The 22000-nt window shown below is 38.1% G+C and overlaps 1 protein-coding gene across 1 annotated transcript; it reads right to left on the reverse strand.

Annotated features, from left to right (window-relative positions):
* Positions 1-1429: 1429 nt before the first annotated feature.
* Positions 1430-21997, reverse strand: LOC141901500 (alpha-aminoadipic semialdehyde synthase, mitochondrial-like). The gene is made up of 22 exons (XM_074788774.1): positions 21725-21997; positions 20335-20590; positions 19499-19675; positions 18934-19086; positions 18329-18475; positions 18145-18223; positions 15561-15688; positions 14882-15156; positions 14033-14144; positions 13844-13903; positions 13289-13359; positions 12828-12955; positions 12330-12459; positions 7354-7464; positions 6429-6537; positions 5873-5949; positions 5733-5796; positions 4943-5110; positions 4489-4584; positions 4150-4265; positions 3129-3217; positions 1430-2451 (listed from the first exon to the last, which is right to left on the reverse strand). The coding sequence occupies exons 2-22, from the start codon at positions 20554-20556 to the stop codon at positions 2165-2167; spliced, it is 2799 nt and encodes a 932-aa protein (XP_074644875.1). The 5' UTR covers positions 20557-20590; positions 21725-21997; the 3' UTR covers positions 1430-2164.
* Between the last annotated feature and the right edge of the window lie 3 nt (positions 21998-22000).

Here is a 22000-nt window from a genome sequence, read left to right on the forward strand (position 1 = left end):
CTGTAACTTTCTCTATATGGTTGCAAATATTACAATTACTGTTAAATGCAAATTAGGATATAGATAAGCATATATAACCTTGTTATCCCAAAAGTATGAGAAATGTTGAAAATGGATTCATTTGTATTTTGTGGTTGAGATTGCACAACAGACTACCCCGTACATATTCCTACATACGATATTTGAATGACTCTGCAATCTGAATGGAATGAAAAACGTTGCTTGATTCACCCAAGATTTTTCCAGATTCCTCATCGATGAGGCTGTTTTTCCATGGGACTGGTTCACGTGGAAAATTTGATCTAACAAATTTCCCTTTAGCTTTTCGTTATTTTCTGAGAATTCCCTTTGGCAACAGGCCCAACAGCAGAGCAGACCCAAACCCACCTCCGTGTCTCGTCACTTGGCAAATCAATCTTATTAAGAAATTAGCACCATATTATCAACACTGTGTTAATTTTATCGTCCTGTATATTTGATAATTTCGCTTTATGCAATGAGGTTTTCAGTGCTTAGAATTTTCAGGCAACCTCGTCAACCTTGTTAAGGATCCAAAGACACTATGCTCACGAAAAGTGAACGTAATAGCCCGCTGGGACTAAAGTCCCAAGTGGGTTAAAAAGTAATTAGAAAATATGTATTTTAAGTATAACAAAAATAAAACTCATCCGACACCCAAGAAATTTATAGCTTAGGAATGAAGTCTCCCGTACCTGCTTTGCAATGATCTAGAAAATATCCCAGACATTCAGTCTCCAGAGTTATAATAGCAGTAAAATCAAGTCAGTCGGTTATAGAATTTAAAAAGACACGAGTCAAACATTAAAGAAAGTGAAATAAAATACAGTCAACCCCCCATTTACTGCCAACCCCGTCTACCGACTGGTTTTCTCAAAATATATGAAAATTACCAATATAATGAAAATTACCATGCGTTCAGTCTTAACTTATGCTATTTTGCTCTACTCAGACCTAAAAACTAAACAACTTGTTTCCAGCATAAATTTCTTTTCTTTAATATATATGTGACATGCTTTGCAGCTTATAGATCAAACCAAAAATACATCATATCGATCAGACTTAAAATACACGATTCAGAAAGAGATTCTGACGATGAAGATCTGCAATGAATGAGATCATCTGTTATCCTTCTTGTGGCCTGGACCTTCCCCCTCAAAAATTTGATACTTTATCACAATTCCTCCAATTTCCGATCCTCAAAGCTTGACCAGTATTCAGGAATTTACGATTTTTGTTGAAAATTATATCACAAATGGATATTAAACACTCAACATTAGTCAGCGGTTGTCAAGACTTCAGATTATTAATTGGTGGATGGTGGTAGGTTCCAGGCTGCATAAGAAATGAAACGTCCATAATCATCCAAATACAACTTGTTAATTCCAGTATTGAAGTTGAAACCGTTTTTATTGTTAGCAATAATATACAATGACACTGACATATTATACAAGTACCGTATAACATATATAACATTAGTATATATATCAGATCTCAAAACCAGCTCTGGTTATTGTGAGGTTGAAAAACTCTGAAATGCTTTGTACACTAAGCTAAACTAAATCTAGCTCTGGAATGTGAAGGTTAGATCTAAAACAAAATCCAGCCCAGGAATGTGAGGGTCAGATCTAAAATAAATCCAGCCCGCAAGGGTCAGACCTTGCCATACTTAACCCCTGGAATGTGAGACAAGACCTACACAAAATCTAGGCCTAGAATGCGAGGGTCAGATCTAAACAAAATCAAGCCCGGGAATGTAAGTATCTGGTCTTAATGAAGTTAAGCCCTGGAATGATCTTAATAATTCAAGCCCTAAAAAGTGAGGGTCAGATCTAAGAACATTTGAACCTCTGGAATGCAAGGGGTGTTCGGTCAAAAAATATAAAACATTTCGGAATCTAAATATAACAAAAATAAAGAAATCGTTGTAAAACCTGATAAAATTTGAGCCTCAATTTACCACAGCCTCTTTTTAAAATACACTATTTCATTCAAATATCTGAGAATCTATGATACAGAATCAAACCCAAAAATACATCAATTTATACTATAGAAACACATCACACAATGAAGGCGCTTACGCTTACACAATATTACCGCAAACATTTGCACCGTTTTTTTAATCTGCCCGTAGATGGCATCGTTGTTAGTTGACGGTATAGGTGGCGCTGATACCCTCGGCTCGTAGTCGTTGTAACATTGGACGGTACATGGATACTCCTTTCGGCATACAAACTCCTTTCGATTGGATTTCTCCTTCGAGGATCATTTTCGCGCCGATGCCGGCTGTATAGCCAACACACTTGGCCATAGCGCTGTGACCGTTCGGGTCGCCGTAGACAACTAAACGAGTATCCCTCTGTTCTGTCGCTCCTGACGACCATTGGAAGTCGATCAGATTTCTCATAACAACTAAATCACGTTCTCCAGGACCTGCAATTGGATATTTCCATGTTGGTAATGAATTATTTGCAATCAAATGGTGGTAATCGCAGTGCTACTCTGGCAATCAAATTTCCACTTATGGCAGGCGAGGATCCGCCAGGTTCGCTAGTAGATAGTTGGTCGTCCGTGTTCAATTTCTTCTACATTTCAATTAAATCTAAATGAACTTTTCTCTTAAATGAATCAACTATTTATGATACCTTTCTCAGAGTAGAAGAATCAAAGTATTGTATATTTGGGGGTCGTTGTGATAATATATAGATTGAGGAGTCTAAAAATCCAGTTTAATGTTCATTAAAAATGAACTAATTTTGACAATGGACACCCTACTGCTTGTCACGCCAACTGGCGGGATAGCTGATTTTGCGGGTACCCCATTATTAGACAAAATAGTTTCACCCAGAGTTATCGAACCCTGGAACAGTCTCCCCAGTGTAGTAATGTGCAACACAATGGACTCATTTTAGGCGAATCTCGACAATTACTGGTGTGACTGTCACTACCGCACACACCACCAAAGTTATAGCCTACGCAACTGTATTTGATGATGATGGAGCCTTAAAAATAATAGCTTAAAGTATGTATGATGAACCAGTTGTCCAGCTGTCCTAATACTGTTAACATGAGTCAATGATCCATTCAAATTGAGAGTTCAGAAAACTTACCGAATGCAAGTAACGTGTTTAAATGTTCAGCCAGAGTTTCTACAGGAGTTCCACGTTTATCTATAACATCATCGCTGATTAATCCCAACCTAAAATAAATACATGTAAATACAGGGTTTGATCTAAGGAATGAAAGCCACTTGCCTGGGGGGCAAGCATATCTGAAATTTCGCTTGCCCCCTCCAAAAGCTACTTGCCCTACACAGGCAGTCCGATTGGTGGCACTATCATCCGTTGTATGAGTGGGGAAAAAAAGCTTTGTGACATAAAATTTCACAAGCCCGGGGGACAAGCGATAATGATAACCTACTTGCCCTGATGAGAATATACTTGTCTCGAGCAATCGGACAAGTGCTTAGATCGGACCCTGCAATAGCAACTAATCGGATGAGGTATGGGGTATCATGAGTTCATGAGTTTCACAAAGTTAACAAAGCTCGAAATCTATAAACAAATTTAATTCTTTCCTTGTAACCATTCTCAATTGCAGCCTAAATTGTGCAAGCAAAACATTCAAGATGGCTGTCCTGGTGGCCATATTGACCTCCATTTACAATAGGGTTGAGCATTTCACGTGTCCCATTCCTCACGGCAAGATTCATTTCATGAATATCTACCAAAACTTGCAAGCTGTATCATGCTAACAAGAATTTCAAGATGATCCCCGAGGTGGCCCTATTAGATGACCTCCATTTTCAAAAGGGGACATCTCACCTGAACCAATCCTCAAAACCCAATCACATGGTAATCCACTATGAATCGTAGGCTGTATCACGCTAACCAGGTCTCAAAGGGATGGCCAATGACGCACACTTACTTATGTAGAACGTCTTCCCCCATAATCACCATATCTGGAAAGTGTCCATGGCTTAATAGCCAATACCTATTGTATGTAACAACTTATGTCAAATGGAATCCTCATTTGATATCGTAGAACATAGCATAATCACTCTTCATCGACGTCATAAATCTACTAAATTGCTGACTTTACATCAATGAGTGCTCTGCACTCAATACCTACTGTTCAACCATTTGCATCTGTTGTTCATCTTTATCTAAATGATCGAATACGGCATTTCTCAAAGTGTCCACGAATATATCGGTCGGCTTTCCAACTAATGTGCACATAAACTCTTTCTGTAACGAACAAAAACCCATTCCGATGAAGCCGTGTTTCTTCAAAAAACACCAAACTCCTTTCAATTTGAAATATAGCTTAACGGTTTTACTCGCTGAAGTCAGATACAAATTCGAGCTGAAAAGTATTTCTGACGCGACATGAAATTATGTGACTATCTTTTTACCAACAATGACTTTAACAAGTTTGACCATTATTACGCGTTTTAAGTTGAGCAGTTACCCATGTTATATCACGGCCACCTGGATGCAGATAATGGTTCGGCTGGTCGCAAATGAACCCTAGTTTAATCAAACCTTTCATTGCGTTACAGAAACCCTGAAAATAAACATAATTGCCTCTGTATAACGAAAATGATACAACGGACCAATCGGTATAGTTATACAGTGGAACCTCATTACAGCGAACTTCACGAGAACAAAAATTCTGTTCATTACAACCGTGAGTTCATTATATCCAGTATGAAAGTACACGTAATTGATATTTTCCTATTTGGGACAAGATTCTAGGTTTTTAATAACCGAAAAATCGTTACATCCGAGGTCGTTATAACGAGGTTCCACTGCAGGCATATATGGCTTACAGATGACCTGTGCACTGTAGGGTTGATCTAATAGTTTTATTCTAAATCGCTTCGTGTATGATATAGCGCGGGTCGGTGTATCTGGATACTTACCGCATATCTCACTGAACCACGTAATATCGTCTGGGCCGATTGTATACCATACAATTCCTTGTAAACTGTAGAATCGCGGTTGGGTAAACCTTCCAAATTGAATCCCGGGAAAAAATCCAACACGGTCGCCTCGTCCATCAGAGTACCACCAGCTGATATATCAACTACCTAGAAAATAAAACGACGTTGCTATTAGGAATCATCCATCTACTATCGGCAGTTTCCTTCCTCCATCTCTGGACTTTGATTTATTCAACACCACAAAGCATGGTTAGATTCTCTAATCTCATATCTACGTGTACTTTCATTCAGTATTAAGAAAAAGGACAGAAAGAGAAACTCTGTCACTGTCAGGATTCCAATGATTAAATATAGCTGCAAAGCAGCGATAACAGGTTTTCTTTCACATGTGACACAGAGGGATTGAAAGGATGGAAAGATTCGCACCACTGAGAAAATGAAATGGGAGCAACTTTGATTTGAATATTTTCTTAATAATGGTTGCATGGAGAGCTCATAAGAAGAGCCCAATAAGAAGATCCTCTAACAGTAAGGATTCAAGCCACAACCTTTTGAGTGAGAGCTTTGAGAAAAACCACAGAAAGAAATTCTGGCACTGTCAGGATTTGAACCATCAATTGTGTCATTGTATGAATTGAATTGTTGGATAACAAGCAAAGAGGAGAACTACAGAAATTCTGCCTGGATTTAATTGTAGAAAAAGAAGAACCACATGTTCAAATAGATTCAGGGAACTAAGTGTTGAAAGATGTTTCATATGTTTACATGCCTTGTTATCCATGAGATATCTAGCTGCTCCTACAACATTTCTCAACACACCAACAGGACTCCAACTATAAATATGAAGAAAAAAGAATTTTCCAAGAGCTCAAAGCTAGAACAATGTTCAATTCTACGGAGGCTACATACCTGAATTTATATCTGAGAGGATTATTAGTGAGTTCTGGAGAAGGTAACCCTCCACAGTAGGAGGTGAATCCAGTTATCTGTAATATAAAGACGATAAAACTATTTACCACACAGCCCAAACACGGAACTTAACAGGATTTTGCTTTTAAGCTAGGCTATGCCTGCTTCGGCCTCTACTCTCTGCGACTGGAAGATCTAGTCACTTGCTTGTGCTTGCAGCATCCTAAGAAGTCTTTTCACGTAAAGCTTAATTTCATATGTAGATGGGTACAACTCAATATCCCAGGACCCAATATTGTTGGTTAAATTCTGACTAAAGGATATCAATCAAAATGAACTCAATAAGGAAAATAATTGAGAAATTTGATTATCAACCCCTGAGGTGAAATGACTAATTTCAGGCTGCTAAAGCTGTACTCATGAAGGCTTCTCACCAACAGAGTCGACAGTCATGGATCATTCAGACTACAGCTCTCAGGCCATCGTAGGCGAACCATAGAAATCTGTACAATGTACGTTATTAGCATTGATTTAAAAAAAAAAAAAATGAAATTACCTTTCCACCGGCTTCATGAATTTCATCGAAACATTCTAAAGCCAACATATGGTCGATCCCCGGATCCAAACCCATCTCGTTCAGAATCGTTATATCTGCATTCACAGCACTATAAAACAGACCAATCGATAAATCTTACCGTCACGTATTTCTTGAAACATGTTACAAATGATTTAGAAAAGTTCAGGAGTGATGTAAAAATTACCAGTAGTTGATTATATCAAGTGCTGGTCAACAATCAACAATTCAGATGTCGTTCAGTCAAGCTGTTATGACTGGTCTCAATGTCTTTCGTATCAGCTAATAGAGACTTATCAGTAAAGCCTGGCGCACACGAGGCAATTTTTGGTCGCCGGTTGCTACGACCAATTTTTTAAGCAACCATTGAGCAATCGATTCTTTGGTGTCGCCCGTTTGCTACCAATGGCGACAAAAAGGTGATTCTCTCTCTACATCTGTATCATTTGATTTGTCAAGATGGCCGCGCTATTGCCTCGGAGGTCACCGTATTTGGAAGTATCAAATGATAATTATTCACTCTCTCATCGTCTAGTTGATGAGTTGCTCGTCGCCTGGCGTCTCCAGCTACGGCACACAGGCAACTCCTGAGCGATCGATGAGCACTTTCTCGGCGACGAGCAATTTTCCGTCTCCCGATATCAAACATGTTTGATAACCAGCGACCAGGAGCAAATCCTTTCGTCAATGAGCAATCGCTGTCTCCGGTTACCGCAGACGAGCGATTTTTTCGTTCAACGCCGAGCAAATCGGGCGGTTGCTCGAGAATTGTTCGAAAACGTCAGCCGTGTGCGATAGGCTTAAGGCTTAGCTCATAAGACTTAGCTCAAGGACTGGTATCACACAGTTTAGGCTGATAGAGACTGGTATGAATTAAGTTTTGGCGGATGGGGAAGATGATACTTACGCATCATGTAGTTCTCTCATAGATGGGTGTATGTAACTACTGGTTAACATGTTAGTCTTGTATTTGATACATAGTTTTGCTATATCTATGTGGTGTACATGCGGCAGCATGCTAGAAAACAAGATGAAAACAAGAATTATTCATCAGAAAATAATAGAAATTCGAAATGATTCAAATGACTTTCGTGTCAAAACATATAGCAAATATTGGCAAGGAATTTCCGTCCTCGTTCTCTTCGTCCCCGTAGTGCAAATGTAACAATGTGCAACCAATGACAGACCCAAACAGGGATATAATAAACTGAAATCATGCATTTCATACCTCTCAGTCGAGTACAACACAAGAGGTCGAAATCACACAATGTGCAAAATACAACTAAATATACAACTGACAGGGAAAACGTATCATTCACGGGACGGGTTTCATAGATGGGCCACTACTTTCACAAAACGAAACCCCATGATTTCTACAGTGGAATTTCGTAATAACGAAATCAAATATACCCGGTACGTAAAAACAAATCTAGAATTTGGTCCCGAATATAAATAATTTCGCAACAGATACAAGGAAGAGATGTGCTGGTTGCCTGAAATTCATATCAATGTTGTTCCACTGTGATTTCGTACTGAAACCGAATTCACTGGTCCCCTGAAATTACCACTAAAGATTAATGTCTTATTCATTGGTGTTTATAACTCACCACACCTGCTGGGAATGAAAAGGGGAATTTGATTTTTAAATCGGAGAACAAACTATACCGATAGATGATCAGTCAAAATTTAAAGAACTTTCTTTAGTCTATATCGAAGTACAAAATTGGAAATTTCTATCGTTAATCGTTAACATTCACATAATAATCATAACTTCAAACTGTTGCCCGCAGTAAAAGTAATCAGCCGACTATAAAACCAGACCCTGAATAAAGAAACGAACATTTATCTAAGGAACTTAAGGAAGATCGAACAACAATTTACCCGTATTCCAATCTGGATAAAGACAAGATCATAAATAGATATACACTACTTTCAGAGCACTAGTGTACATTTACCAGTAACTAGTGATTGGGTTCATAAATGAAGTAATATGCCAACCAATGGGTTAACTGAATACCGAATCAACAAAATGTTTTCTTTAGAAAACTACATTTCATTTATAATATACAAAGAGGGACATCTTTCTTTGGCACGGATTCGAACCTGATGGCATCACATAAAACAATGCATGAACAGTCCAGTGCACAACTATAAGCATTCTTAAAATGTTGTCATTATTAGTCAATTGAAATTAGTCAATTTGAATGTTACATTTGGCCCGGGTTATTCTAATGATAAATATATCCATGAATTTGCATCATACGTACAGCATGTCAAACCTGACTACCTTATTATCTACCTTCATAGCAATTTTGACCACAATTTGATACATAAAATCGCAGTTTAATTGAAAATGAACTAAAAATTAATCTCATTTTGAGAATATTTCGATGATATCGGTGGTTATTGAGCTCTTAGGAGTAGTAACTACCGTACTCTTAAATAGCATTAGTAGTCAGGTCTGGCATAAAATCTTATTGACATAGCATATTCTCACGTGGCGAAGGAGCCCAAGAAAGGCTGATCAGGCAGATGGCAGAGTGTTATAATGCCATCAGATTCGAATCCCTGCTGAGAGGGGATAGGGGGGTTTAAATATATAGAAAGATGAGAAATAAACGTAGAAAGCAATAATCACGTCAAAGTACCTCGATGATGACAGATGCCATATTGTCAAGATTGTTTAGAAATTTCATGTATCATCGATGCAAATTTCAACAAATCAAACAAGAATTTCGTGCAAAATATATAACAACACCCTACTGGAAGTACATATTCTTAATATTTCTCTCCAGTATAATAGACGTACTTTGTACCAGGTGATGAAATTTATCGTTAATTACTAATATTATGCTATCATATTTTATAAATCGAATATCGATGTAGCAAATAATTCACATAATTCCTTTCAGACCAATGAAATTAAACGCCATATCGTACATACATCTATGCATAGGTGGACTAAAGATAATATCGAGATAAGATCAAAATCCAGATTAAACCGTTCCGGATTAGGTGGGCTTGACTGGTTACACCGCAAAACCGAGTAGACCCAGTATATGGTGGTGCCCGGTACGCGGTGAAAGAGTTAATTGAAATAAGTTAAGAAGTTTATCAATCATAGATGAATTGAATAAGATAGAGAAGCATAATTAGAGTGTATATATTCGGAAAATGGATGCATACGTAGATAGTGACAGAAACAGAATCATCTAAACAGAGATATTTTGTAGCGGTTAATAATTAGCAACATTCGGAAATGAAGAATAATGGAAACGTTCCACGATTGAAAAAATATCGGCGGCAACAACTACAGTATCGAAATAAAAATCGCGTAAATTATGATCTACATGTATTTCATTACCGGGGTTGGTGCAGATAGTATTCAATTATGGGACACATTTCTTTCAATGAGGCTTCCATGCCACCAGTTATCGCACCAGGGTGTCACTAACAATGACCCATTCTTGATGAAAATGTAATCGATTCGCAATTCACTATTCATATCCGGATTTTAGCCCTCTATGTAGAAAATTTGATCATGTTTCAAGATTGGTGTTCTTATAAGGCACTTATTTTTTCTTTGTCAATCAATGAATTTGAAAAAATCTTAATTTCAAAGGAGAGTCTAGGTCGACTCGTGACGCTACCGGTTGCAACTGGTCGCAGATCAGTGCTTGGGTGAACTGTAATGCATAAGTCAGCAACGGTATACTACTCATCTTACAGTCACATAAGCAGCATATGGCAGTTGCAACTGGGAGACGCCACGTCGCGTTGCAAAATGTCAAACAAATGCGATGGCAGTAGCTACAGGAGTGCGTATGTTGACGGGTCTTTGCTAGCGAACACAGAGGGAATCGTGTTGCAATGAGTCAAAGGCAATCGCAATGCCGACCTATGCCTGCATTAAAATTGAACCAGAGAACAAATTCAAATACACATTCTACCACTGTACATTATCAACACCTGGTGGATTCTGGATTGCCATGACCTCATTGATTTCAGATGAAATCAGCTCAGGGGGTGGGGGTGGGGGTTCAATCAATTAAATACATATTTCATTATACATGCAAAATTAGAAATCGCAATGAAAACCCACCAGAACTCTTACAAATAAACAAACAATACTACAAGACAACACAGAGCCTAACAACGGCATGATTTTCATCTCTGAAATACATAGATACATTGAAGTTGGTTAGAAGAGATTCGTAAATTGTTAGATTTTGAAAGTCTGCCTAAAACCTGACGACGTACGTAGTGGTTGCGACATATTTTATTTTTTTGTCTTTATCACCGTTTGGAATCGTAGCTGAATGCATGAAAAACAAGAACAAGTCAACAAATTCTATACACGCGATTAGAACTGCAACTTCAATCCAATTCCTTCAACCCACTGAGCGCTACTAAGGACAGTATTAGTAGGTTAAGGCTACGGCGCACTCTGCTCGAGATCCGAGTGGACCGCATTTGATGCATAGAAGTAGTGAGCTTCTACCTGCAAGATTGTTATTGGCTAACTAGCGTGTGTAATAACCCGAAAACTATTTGATTAAAAAAACCAACAGATCGAATTAAAGATAAGAATTGCGTTGACTATTTCTCATAAATCAAACAAGCAAACGAAGATTCCAATTTTCCTACCTTCCGTATTCCCATTCCTTTAAACTAGAACATACGTAATGCGGTAAGCTGGATAACACTTAACGCCCATTTTCCAAATTACATAATCTACACCCTTTATACCGACGGGGACAGAAGCCACAGCCCGGAGCATAAATACATTTAGGCCTTGTTGTTATCGCAGTCAGCACAGTTATTTACGGTGTATTTTGTTATATACATGCAGTTATATGATTCAGACAGAAAAATACATAAATTTAAGTTGGATAGATCAAGAAATAATAAGGAAATCATCCCCGGGCCCTATATCAGTCAGTAACCACATTTGTTAGTGTACCTTCCTACACGGATTCTCCAATGAGTATTTCTTTCCCCTTGGCAACAATAACCGGATTGTTGGTGTCCCCTTCAACCCAGGATTTTTCAAGCCATTAATCCGACGACCTATTAAAATTACGTAAATGATTGAACCTAGGGCTCGAGGACACCACGATAAAATCTGAAATTTTCAATTTTCAACGCCCCCATGGTCAACATATAAACACATACTCATCACATTCATTGACAATGCCTAAAATTTCGCCTAAAACCACATGTATCTCCCATCTGAAACTGACATACTAAGCTATAGGAAAATCGGTACAAAGTGTCTATTTTACTTACACACTAGTATAGCCATCTTGGATGACTTTCATGGGTCAAAAATAAGTGGACTTATCCCCGAAAATATGAAGACGTAAGAAAATTGGTCCAAAACTACTGTAGACCATGGAACTGGAGCAAGGTTCAAAATTCCTATTTCGCATACAAAACTGGCCCTCCTTCCACTCCTAACCCAAATACCAAGTTATAGGAAAATCAGTCTTTGTAGTGCGGGGACACGGTCCATATTGAACAGGGTTGGAATGCAATATGGCCACCATTCAGCCATCTTAAATACACCTTACAGGTAAATATGCAGCTCTACTCCAAAAACTACGCCCGATATGACAAGAACAGCATTCGTAGTTTGTAGTTCATCATCAGCTCGTAGACACAAGTTTTAATTGAGAACTCTAGATGCGGTTCTTGATTATATGGCCTTTGATTCGAGATTAGATATCCCCACAAAACGCAGATGCATCTAGGCTAGGAATATCTACAGTAGGGGGTCTTGCGGTAATCCAAACCAATCACAATGTGGATTTAATACAAAAATTTGGTTACTGACTGCTAGAATTCTAGAGGGTAAGCAAAAAGACTTATCTTAAATCTTACCTGATCACTAAATCATGATCTTTAATCATCTCTTCTACATTTTCGCGCTGATCGATAATGTCGAGGAATTTCGGAGCAGTATTTGGGTAAATGTTCGAGAGATTCTCTGCTTCGCTGCGGCTGTTCGAAGCTGAAATTCAACACAAATGCAAACAAACTGACACATACACAGTAAACCGCACGCGTAAGTTAGATCAACGCTCAAGTCAGAGGTAAGGGGATGTTCAAAAATTACGCAACACATTTTTCGGGAAATTTTGATACTCCTCATCCCCAGTAACAAATTTTGATAGACCCCCTATCATATAACGTAACAAATGTAACACCCCACAAAATCATTGCTAAAATCTTTATCACGATACCACTTTGAAACTTTATACTATGATCAATATCATATCATAATATCATTTTGAATATCAGTTAAATAAAGCGAAATGATTAGAAAATTGTCGATTGAGGTTTGCCCGCAGTTGTCTTCGTTTCAGCGCGACATCTTACCAACGGTGACGGCTATCGTTTTATCTCTGGTTAAATACTCCACGACTGGTTCCGAAACGTATCCCGATCCGAGTAATAAAACACGCTTCGACGCGCTTCGAGCTGCTGCCTGCGCTGCTGCATGACTCCTAAAAATATCACAATCGAGACACTCATTTAATCTAACTCCAACGTTACACATGCGAAATTACTACTGCAGCAATGAGTATTTTCTATGCTTCGTTTTATTTAGACTTTGTTTTTAGTTCATACAACTTTTTGATGTACCAGTTGCATGTGTATTAAAAAGTTTAAGCTATCTGAATGGAAAATGAAATACCGGTAATAAATCAACTATAAACACCAGTCAACAGATATTTTGTCAGCAAGTACAACAACTTTTCATTGAGCTGCTTTCAATCTTTCGAGCAAGTACAGCTAAAACCTATTCGTTTTAAACTAAAACTGGTCCCAGAACTTACTTTCTGCTTTCCCGGAGATCAGCGATGTAATTATATTTATCGGCCAACATTCCATTAGTAGCAATTACAGCCTAAAATGAGATATCAAAATAAATACATTGCAGCATGATCAAAACCCTGAAAAACTATCCAGTGCCTTTGATTCAAACCTGACACAATTTCAGTGATATTCCTAAGCACCCACACTGGACACCAATGCCACGATTTGGATATTCTCCGAGCCTGTATGTGTTGTACATCAACCTACATACTTTTATATTGGAAAAGTCTTATCATATATGGATGCATATTGAAGAATCAGTGTTTTCGTTTTCATAACAATACATAATATAATGTCTATTCACAAATTGCATTACAATAGGAAGCAGCATGAATAAATATTACAAAATTGAATCAATGCACAAAAACGAGAATGCAGCTACCAAAACTTTATTTCTACACATAACTGATTCTTCAATAAACATCCGTATATAATAAGGCTTCTCTAATCTAAAAGAGTTAAGAGTTGATCGAAAACTGTACAGCATGTTTTCCAACACCGAGCGGCAAACTTACATTTTTGACAACTGAACCGGCGCTGAAGTTAACAAATGGTTTTATTGCATCCGATTTTAGCTAAAAAATAAGAAAGAACATAAGGTTAAAATTACTTCGAATTATAATCAGTTATGTTCGGATTTCATCAAATTTCTTGCGAAGAACGAACGCCGCCAAAAACTCTGTATGAAGTACTAAATCACCCACCATATCTGGTATCCATGGTAACAGTTTCGATCCGAAGTAATCGGTAGCTTCTAACGGCATTTGAGCGGGCAACTGTTCGATACTACATATCACAACACCATCACCATCAAAACTATTGACACAAAATATAGATTCAAATTAATGTAAATCATTAAGTTTCACACTTTATCAGGAGCAGGGGAGAGATTGATCAACTCCGGACTTTTCACTTATTTACAATTGGCTTTTTAAACACAAATACTAGGATTTTTACATTGTAGCACGCAAGGTGCAATAATGTAAGCAGATACTGATCACAAAATGGACAAACTAGAAAAGTTTCGTCAACTTTACTAGAGCTAATGCATCGCACATTTTCATAATTTTTCAGATTTTTGGACAATGAAATATATTCTCAGTTCTTCACATTTTTCAATTCATTGATTGCAGCGGCAGGATACAAAATTGCCAGCATCGAAAGAAATACCAGCATTGCAGACAGTTGCACTTGGGTGATTGCATAAACATGAAATTTGTGCATATTTGACTCAATTTCCCGGAAATGGCATCTTTACACATTGATTTTTACAAAAATCGTCGGAATCACCCTTCATTTTTTTCAGATTCACCCCTAGGGATATACCGTTAACTAGGTAGGTGACAATGGGACAGGCATGGCTTAGGTCAAAACGTGGTCTAAAACCATATAAGACCAGACTTATGTTGATAGTTTGGCTATAGAACTAAAATGAGTTTACACTGGCCATTACAAAGCAACTGGCCTCAAGTATTCAGTGTAAAGGCTTCAACGTACGTTCCGAAGACAAGTCTCTAATGAGGAAATCAGATCCTCAGAATCTTTAGACTTACTTTTCGGAATTTTTATGCTGATCGGCGTCATAAATACAGAACGGACGATCCATTGTCGTACATTCCTCCATGAATTCGATTGAACCACCGGGATCGGCGGATATATCACATATGGCTACAAGCCGATGAGGCAACGTCGGACAGCCGGGGCTCGTAGGAATCCACGGGGTATCTTTCGGTTGCAGAAGGGTTTTCGCGTCAGGGATCGAGATGAGTCTCGGAGCACCGGGAGCGTAATAAATACCATTAATAATACATGTAGCGTACGGAGCAATCTGTAAAATGTAAGGTAAACTGTCAACGAGAATAGAGAATATATAGCCACAAGGCAGCGAAATCTAAGTTCTTAGTATGGTTCGAATAGCGTTCTAAGGTAGGTGATGAAGATATAAATTTTCTTTTTGAATAGATTACCACAAAATAAGTGGCATAGAAAATACAAACAGAAAATATAGCCACTAGGCGGTGATAACAGGTTTTCTGTACGGTCAGAAAAAGTATGTATCACACTTTTAAATATCAAGAAAATGCAATAGGGCTTTCTGGGAGTAGCACACAACCATAATAATGGAATAGGTACCTATTCATTTCATCGAAAATGTAAAAAAGAAGTATTACATACAATGCGCATGTATGGATTCAACTAAATAAGTATTTTGATAACCAAATCAACGCTCACCTTTTGACTGAATGTAGAGATGTATTTTTCAGGATGAGTCGTGAATTCTTCCGAATCGAATCCGCCGTCTGCTTTACGAATATAGTGATCCTCGCGGCTCACGACGCATCCGTAAACTTTATTTCTTTCTGTGAAATAACGAAAGATGAACTACAGACATTTTCGAAATAAATTGATCTTGAATCACTCACTGACTGCTATGGAATTTGAGGTAAACATTTTAGTGAAACTGGACCTAGACAACACGCACACACATATGCTGTCTTAAATCTCGGTAAATCACACCGGCTCATAACCATAAATCTTGACTGTGGTTTCGAACAAGCTACAAAATTCTTTAAATGGACTTTCAAGTGTTTTGATAATAATACAAGGTTTGAGAATTATAATACTTCTGGCCTACTATATTGTGTATATCAGTGTGTATTGTAAGCTGACGATAAAACAGTAAAATTTCATCGGATGATCTGCTCAGCGTGAAACGCAGTCTTTCATTGTATTGAATTGCTTGCTATGTACCGATGTACTTAATGTTTTGACGCGTTGTGATCTCATCACTACACCTGCTGATCTCTGCGGCTAAGCCAATCATAGAGGAGTCTTCGCTTTCTGATTGGCTTTTTAAAACCGATATTTTTGCGTTCAGATTTCCGCGAAAAAGCTCATATAAATTTTAACGAGGCCCTTTTTCAAAATTCAGCTTAGTAGGATTTGGAGAATGGGTAACGCTTTAATGAATGATTTGTACGAATATAATATGCTCAGTTGCACAGTCAAAGAGCCTTAGCTCTGGAAACCATGTCAATTAAATTCGCTCCATTTGAATAGTAATAGGCTCAGCCTACGGCTGGCCTAAAAATAAACTTCGTCATCAGTAAACATATTACGATGAAATTAAATAGCATAGAAGCCATCATTACTCCATTGGAAATTCCACCACCTTTGGTGGAATTGTCTACAATGGGCATTGGCATAATGTTCACATTAGACTTTGCATATCAACCGATAGTTTTAGAGAAAATCCTACATGGATATAAAATCGGTATAATTTCCCAAACAGTAAAAAGTACAAAGGATCGTCTGCTACCCACTAGATTGAACTTTACCATATAAAGGCTAACACTACTGTCCATTTAAATGTGTATCAATCCAAAGCATTGTCCTCTTAACTACCAGATTGAACTTTTCTGTCGGGTGACCATGAGTTGAATCAGACACCAGTCAAAAGTACTTAATCTATTGTACGATTGCTTTAGAATATAACTAACTAGGGGTCCAGGGACACCATGCCCACTTGGGAAGTGGTTTCAAATGCTCAACAATCTAACAATTTCAATATTCAATGCCCCCTGGTGACCATTTACAAAAACCAATGACCTTAAAACTCACCACAATCATAGAACATGTCAGCAGCTACGATTTTGTAATTGATTGTGATAACAAAATATGCCTCGTTACCAATTTAATATGGAAATACTAAGTCATTCTACTATTCAACGCCCCCTGGTGACCATATTCAAAACTCAATGACCTCGAAACTCACCACAATCATAGAACATGTCATGAACTACAACTTTGCAATTGATCATGGTAACAAAATATGCCTAGGTACCAATATGATAAGGAAATACTAAGTTATTCTACTATTCAACGCCCCCTGGTGACCATATAGAAAAACTTATGTCCTTAAAACTCGCAACAATCACATATGATGTCTTGAGCTACAACTTTCCAATTGATTGTGGTTACAAAATATTCTTAGGTACGAATATAATAAAGAAATGCTAACATATTGTATTATTCAACGCCCCCTGGTGGCCATATACGAAATCCAATTACCTTGAAACTCACCACAATCATAGAACACGTTATGAGCTACAACTTTCTAATTGATTGTGGTAGCAAAATACGCTTAGGTATCAATATAATGTGGAAAAACTTTTTCCCACTTACGAATGAGTACTGGTGACACCAAGATGGCCGCCAATTGCATCATAATTGGCTGATGAAAAATACCTGTCTCAGGTATAAAACATCCCTTTCCAAAGAACACCCATCACAAATTGTAATGAGAAATGGCAAACCAGTAGGAAGCTACAGGACTCAGAATTCGGGCCAAAATTAACATTTTTGGGCACCAAAAAGGTCATAGGACGGCCATCTTGAGTCCGACCGACCCAATTTTTGTTATGTTGATGGGCCCTGGGGGGTTTCACATATATCCGAAAGATCAAGGTAATTGATCAAAGCGCCTTCAAAATTTCCCTCAAAAAGTTCAAAACTGTGTAAAAAGTGCTGATTTTGGCAAACAACAATGGCTGCCAGTCGGCCATCTTGATTCTGACAGGGCCAGTTTTTGGGCTGAAGATGTGTCTAGGGTAGATACATGTGTAACCCAAATATCAAGACGTTACCTAGAAGCATCTTCAAAACTTCCCAAAATAACTGGATTCCGTCTACGGACGGACGGACGACGGACGAAAAGTGAACGCAATAAGGACTTAAGTCCCAAGTGGGCTAAAAATCATAGCACATAATCCAGATATTGACCTATTCAAGGGTCTGTAGTGAATTAAATACAAACCTCCATGTCGGGCAACTTTCGGCAACTGTTCCGGTTCTATATATTCAAATGGCAACTCTTGAAATACATCTTGGGCACCCTGAAAATCAATGCAATGCAAAATAAATAATACACACTTTTTTCCTACTAGATCAAATTGATGAATAATAAAAGCGCTCATCATGAAGGTGAAAATAGAGCTCACCTGCGATACATTTCCACGTCCGGTGAACACAAATATCAATGGACCAAGACTTTTAGGTAACGATCCGAGAGCGATTTCATAACCAATATCTCTCACAGCCTGCAACGCCATTCCCGTTCCGCGGTAATTATGAGCTAAACCGATGTGCTGCGAACGCAAAACCAGAAACGAGAAATTAACACAGGATCGATATTCATGGATGACACAAAACCAGGGTGCACCCGAAGCAATCTAGTCAAACTCCTATGGCTTTAAGTCATTGTAGCTGGAACAATCATGATATCAACCAACTTATCAACATGATTAACCATTGATTCAATTGTAAATAAAATTTACAAATTGGGACCCAAACATAGAGATGGCTTAAGTTATGCGATAGTGACTTTACCGAGTTTGACTCTCCTAGAGAAAGGGATCATTTCATTTTAGGTTAAAGTATGTATATTCTCAGCGCTAGCGCCGGTCTTGAACATCTGCTTTTAACCATCTACAAGTCAGTAGTGGTGTTGAGCCATACATATGCCAGATCCTAATATAAACAGTTAAGTAATCAAAAATACCTATTGTAGTAGAAACGAACTCTACGCATAAAACAAAAATCTTACCAGGAATGGAGTATGATGACCTAAAGCCAACAGACGAACTCCCATACCATGCAATATATCGATCATACCGCAGAATCCGGCGTACTTTCCGAACGCTACCAAACGTCGACTGTTTTCATCGACCAAACGTTCATAATCAATCAATCGAATATTCTACGATAATAAAGAGTGAAAAAAATAGACGATGATTTTCTTAAACGTAATTCTCTTCGTAGTCCAAGGAAATGTGGGTGTTATTTCGAGAAGAAAAAGCGTTACGACTGAATATGAAATCGATGCTTTTCCATAGCGTTTGAGACTGGAAAGGGCTTATTTAATGGTTCATCAAAAATTCAAGATGAAAACTATTGTGGAGAAATAATATAACCATCAAATAAAACCTGTTAATTACTGTGGTTATGTCAACTATCCACTGGTTTACTATTTACTTAGCAGCTTTTGAGCAATAGTATAAAATTCAAAAAATAAAAAACTTTCCTAAGAAGCTAGTGAAAGTGTTCAGGCTAATGATTTTTGCCAATTTTAAACGTATCGAGTAATTTCATACAGCCTCCAAAATACCAACCTTTTCCATGATAGCGTCTAACATGGCCATGTTGTCATCTTGAGCTTTGATCGTATGCGAGAAAAATGCGTACGTTTTATTCGGTATGAGCTGATCGATGGCGCACTGTTTAACCCCGATAATCAACGAGGCTTCGCGAATATCTTCTTGAACGACAGCTCCGACGTGTCGATAATCCTACGAAGTGATCGGGAAAAAAACTTGTTATCGATAAACTTGATATCCTGATAAACTTTTGAGAAATTCTAACAAAAACCTGCGGTGAAATCTTTGGAAATTTGTGAGACTGGTGAAGTACAATCAAGTGGGTAGCTGACTTTCACCACAGGTAAACGGACGAATACCAGTAGTAATAGTATTGGTCATATGTCTATCGTATCATGCTTACCACAGTTATATGAATTCAGAATTCCCAAGTTTTTCATGGGTGATTTTTCAATTTTCCCAAATGGAAATGAACACATATCGTCATGCTACAATCAACATTTTAGTGGTGACTGGCTGATTAAGGCGATTTTCAAGGGAAATCGCTGAAGAAAGTTGCCCTTGGCAAATGCAATACGTGAAATGTAATGAATTTCCCAAATACCCGGTATTTCCCTGATTTGCGGAAAATTTTTCAAATTCCAAAATATTTCCAAACCGGAAATTATCATTTCAAAATTCCCAAGTTTTTCCCAATTTCCCTGTGTACTGTGGGAACCATGATCGTATGCTTTACACAGTTCAGGTCTTTCATTGAAGGCTGTATAAGTCATCTTTGAAATGATTACCATGAGATCATGCGTGTCTCACATAAAAATGCACTATATTCTTATTATATTATTATGGATTACCTCAGCCGTATAAGCTCGTCTGTTCGAAGGTTGAACGATGACTTTGACACCGCTTTTCACTAAATTACGAACTTGTCTGGGTGCGAGAGGCGCGCGACCCTCCCAGACGTTTATATCTTCACGTCTTATCGCCAACACCGCCGGCTGAGTACTGGCTGCACGGCACCCCCTAGCGGCCGACGAAAGCACTCGTCTACACAGTTGCGATTGAACTTTCCACATTTTTCGTCGTTCACGTTGCTGTATCGGTGGAAACCTGAAAAAGGAACCAGTGGAAAATAGTTATTTGGATCAAGGGAGCGACTACAGCTCAATAGGTATCCTTAACTTGGTCTAGTACCTAGCCGTCGTTCCACAAACAACGTCTAGGAAAGTGCTCATACAAGGTTAATTTTCGTCCCTCATTTTCAGACTATCCTTAAATTACCAAATCTCAAGACAATAAAGCGTCTTCAAAATCACAATTAGACTAACCATGTTTCATGTGTCAACATGTTTGGCAGCAGATTTTTAGAATTTTGTGTATATAAAATGTCTTAAGAGTGATTTTTTATCTCAAGCGGTAGTTTTACTTTTAGATCTTATTGTAAAATATAAGAAACAAACTCCAGGACCAGGGGGCTGCTAAAATTTGGATCACGGGCTATTTTGATGAGAATCAACTTATCTGTTTTATGGCTGCCTATGTCAGCAAATTAGCCATAAAATATCAACTTTCAGTAAAAGTGCAGATCTGCACCTCTCGTAAATGGTTCAATCAGTTAAATATCACTGATTCAGAGTCAAAATATCATCAGCAAATCAGTATGTTTTTAACCTGGATCTTGTCTCGAGGTCGTCACGATTTTTGAACCAGATGCCATATTGGATGGGTAAATCTAAAGTGAAGATTTGTTTGGAATAGGCCTTTTTGCTGAAACAATGTTTCATGAACCACTCAATTTGAGGGAAAAAAATTAAAATTTCTTGTTTATTTCAACAAACATATGAAACAATTTGGCTCGCATTAATAAACCCAGTGACAATTGCCAAAAATGTGATAAGTTTTATGCACTTATTACCCTCACATCGTTTCAGCAAATACTTTAGACAAATCTTCACTTAAGTCTTTAGATTTCCCAATCAAATATGGCATCTTATTGAATGATCGTCACGATTCCGAGATAGAAACCGGGCCAAAAATCTACTTTCCAGTGAAGATATCATAAAATAAATCACTGCATTGAATTCCATGAAATATTCTGGCGTTGTATTAGAACAGTGATTTAAAATTCAGTAGATTGCGTGAGATGAATCACGAGAAGTGCGGATCTGCACTTTTACCCAACTTTCTTCTTAATTTTCAACATAACTTTCTCAATAATGAAAGAACTTGCAATTCTGAATTCACCTCTTTTTCTCTCACCACCACCAGATTCGGCGATTGACTCTGTTTGTCAAAACAAATCAAATGTCTGGCCCTGTGCTGTGTCACGGTGTGTCACAGTCCCTCCTGCTGCTGCAACTTGTTGGTCTTCACACGCTCGCAGTCGCTAGCAGCACGCGTGACGGTTTTCAAACAAGTGTCGACTCTGATCAGAGCCGCTAATTAACGTTAATTGGATTCATTAATTAGGGGGCGAAGTAACCCCGTGTTTCGCTCCTTTTCACACCGCACCACAGCAAC

This window comes from Tubulanus polymorphus, chromosome 3 (assembly GCF_964204645.1).
Source record: "Tubulanus polymorphus chromosome 3, tnTubPoly1.2, whole genome shotgun sequence".
NCBI classification, from domain to species: Eukaryota; Metazoa; Nemertea; class Palaeonemertea; order Tubulaniformes; family Tubulanidae; genus Tubulanus; species Tubulanus polymorphus.

Excerpts from the sequence above, each read along its gene's own strand:
- LOC141901500 (XM_074788774.1), bottom strand. The coding sequence starts at position 20,556 with ATGTGGAAAGTTCAATCGCAACTGTGTAGACGAGTGCTTTCGTCGGCC. Across the intron at positions 5,797-5,872 it reads CCTCTCAGATATAAATTCAG|TTGGAGTCCTGTTGGTGTGT; the intron begins GTATGTAGCCTC and ends TCATATTTATAG. Across the intron at positions 3,218-4,149 it reads CAGATGCAAATGGTTGAACA|GTTGGGATTAATCAGCGATG; the intron begins GTAGGTATTGAG and ends TATTTATTTTAG.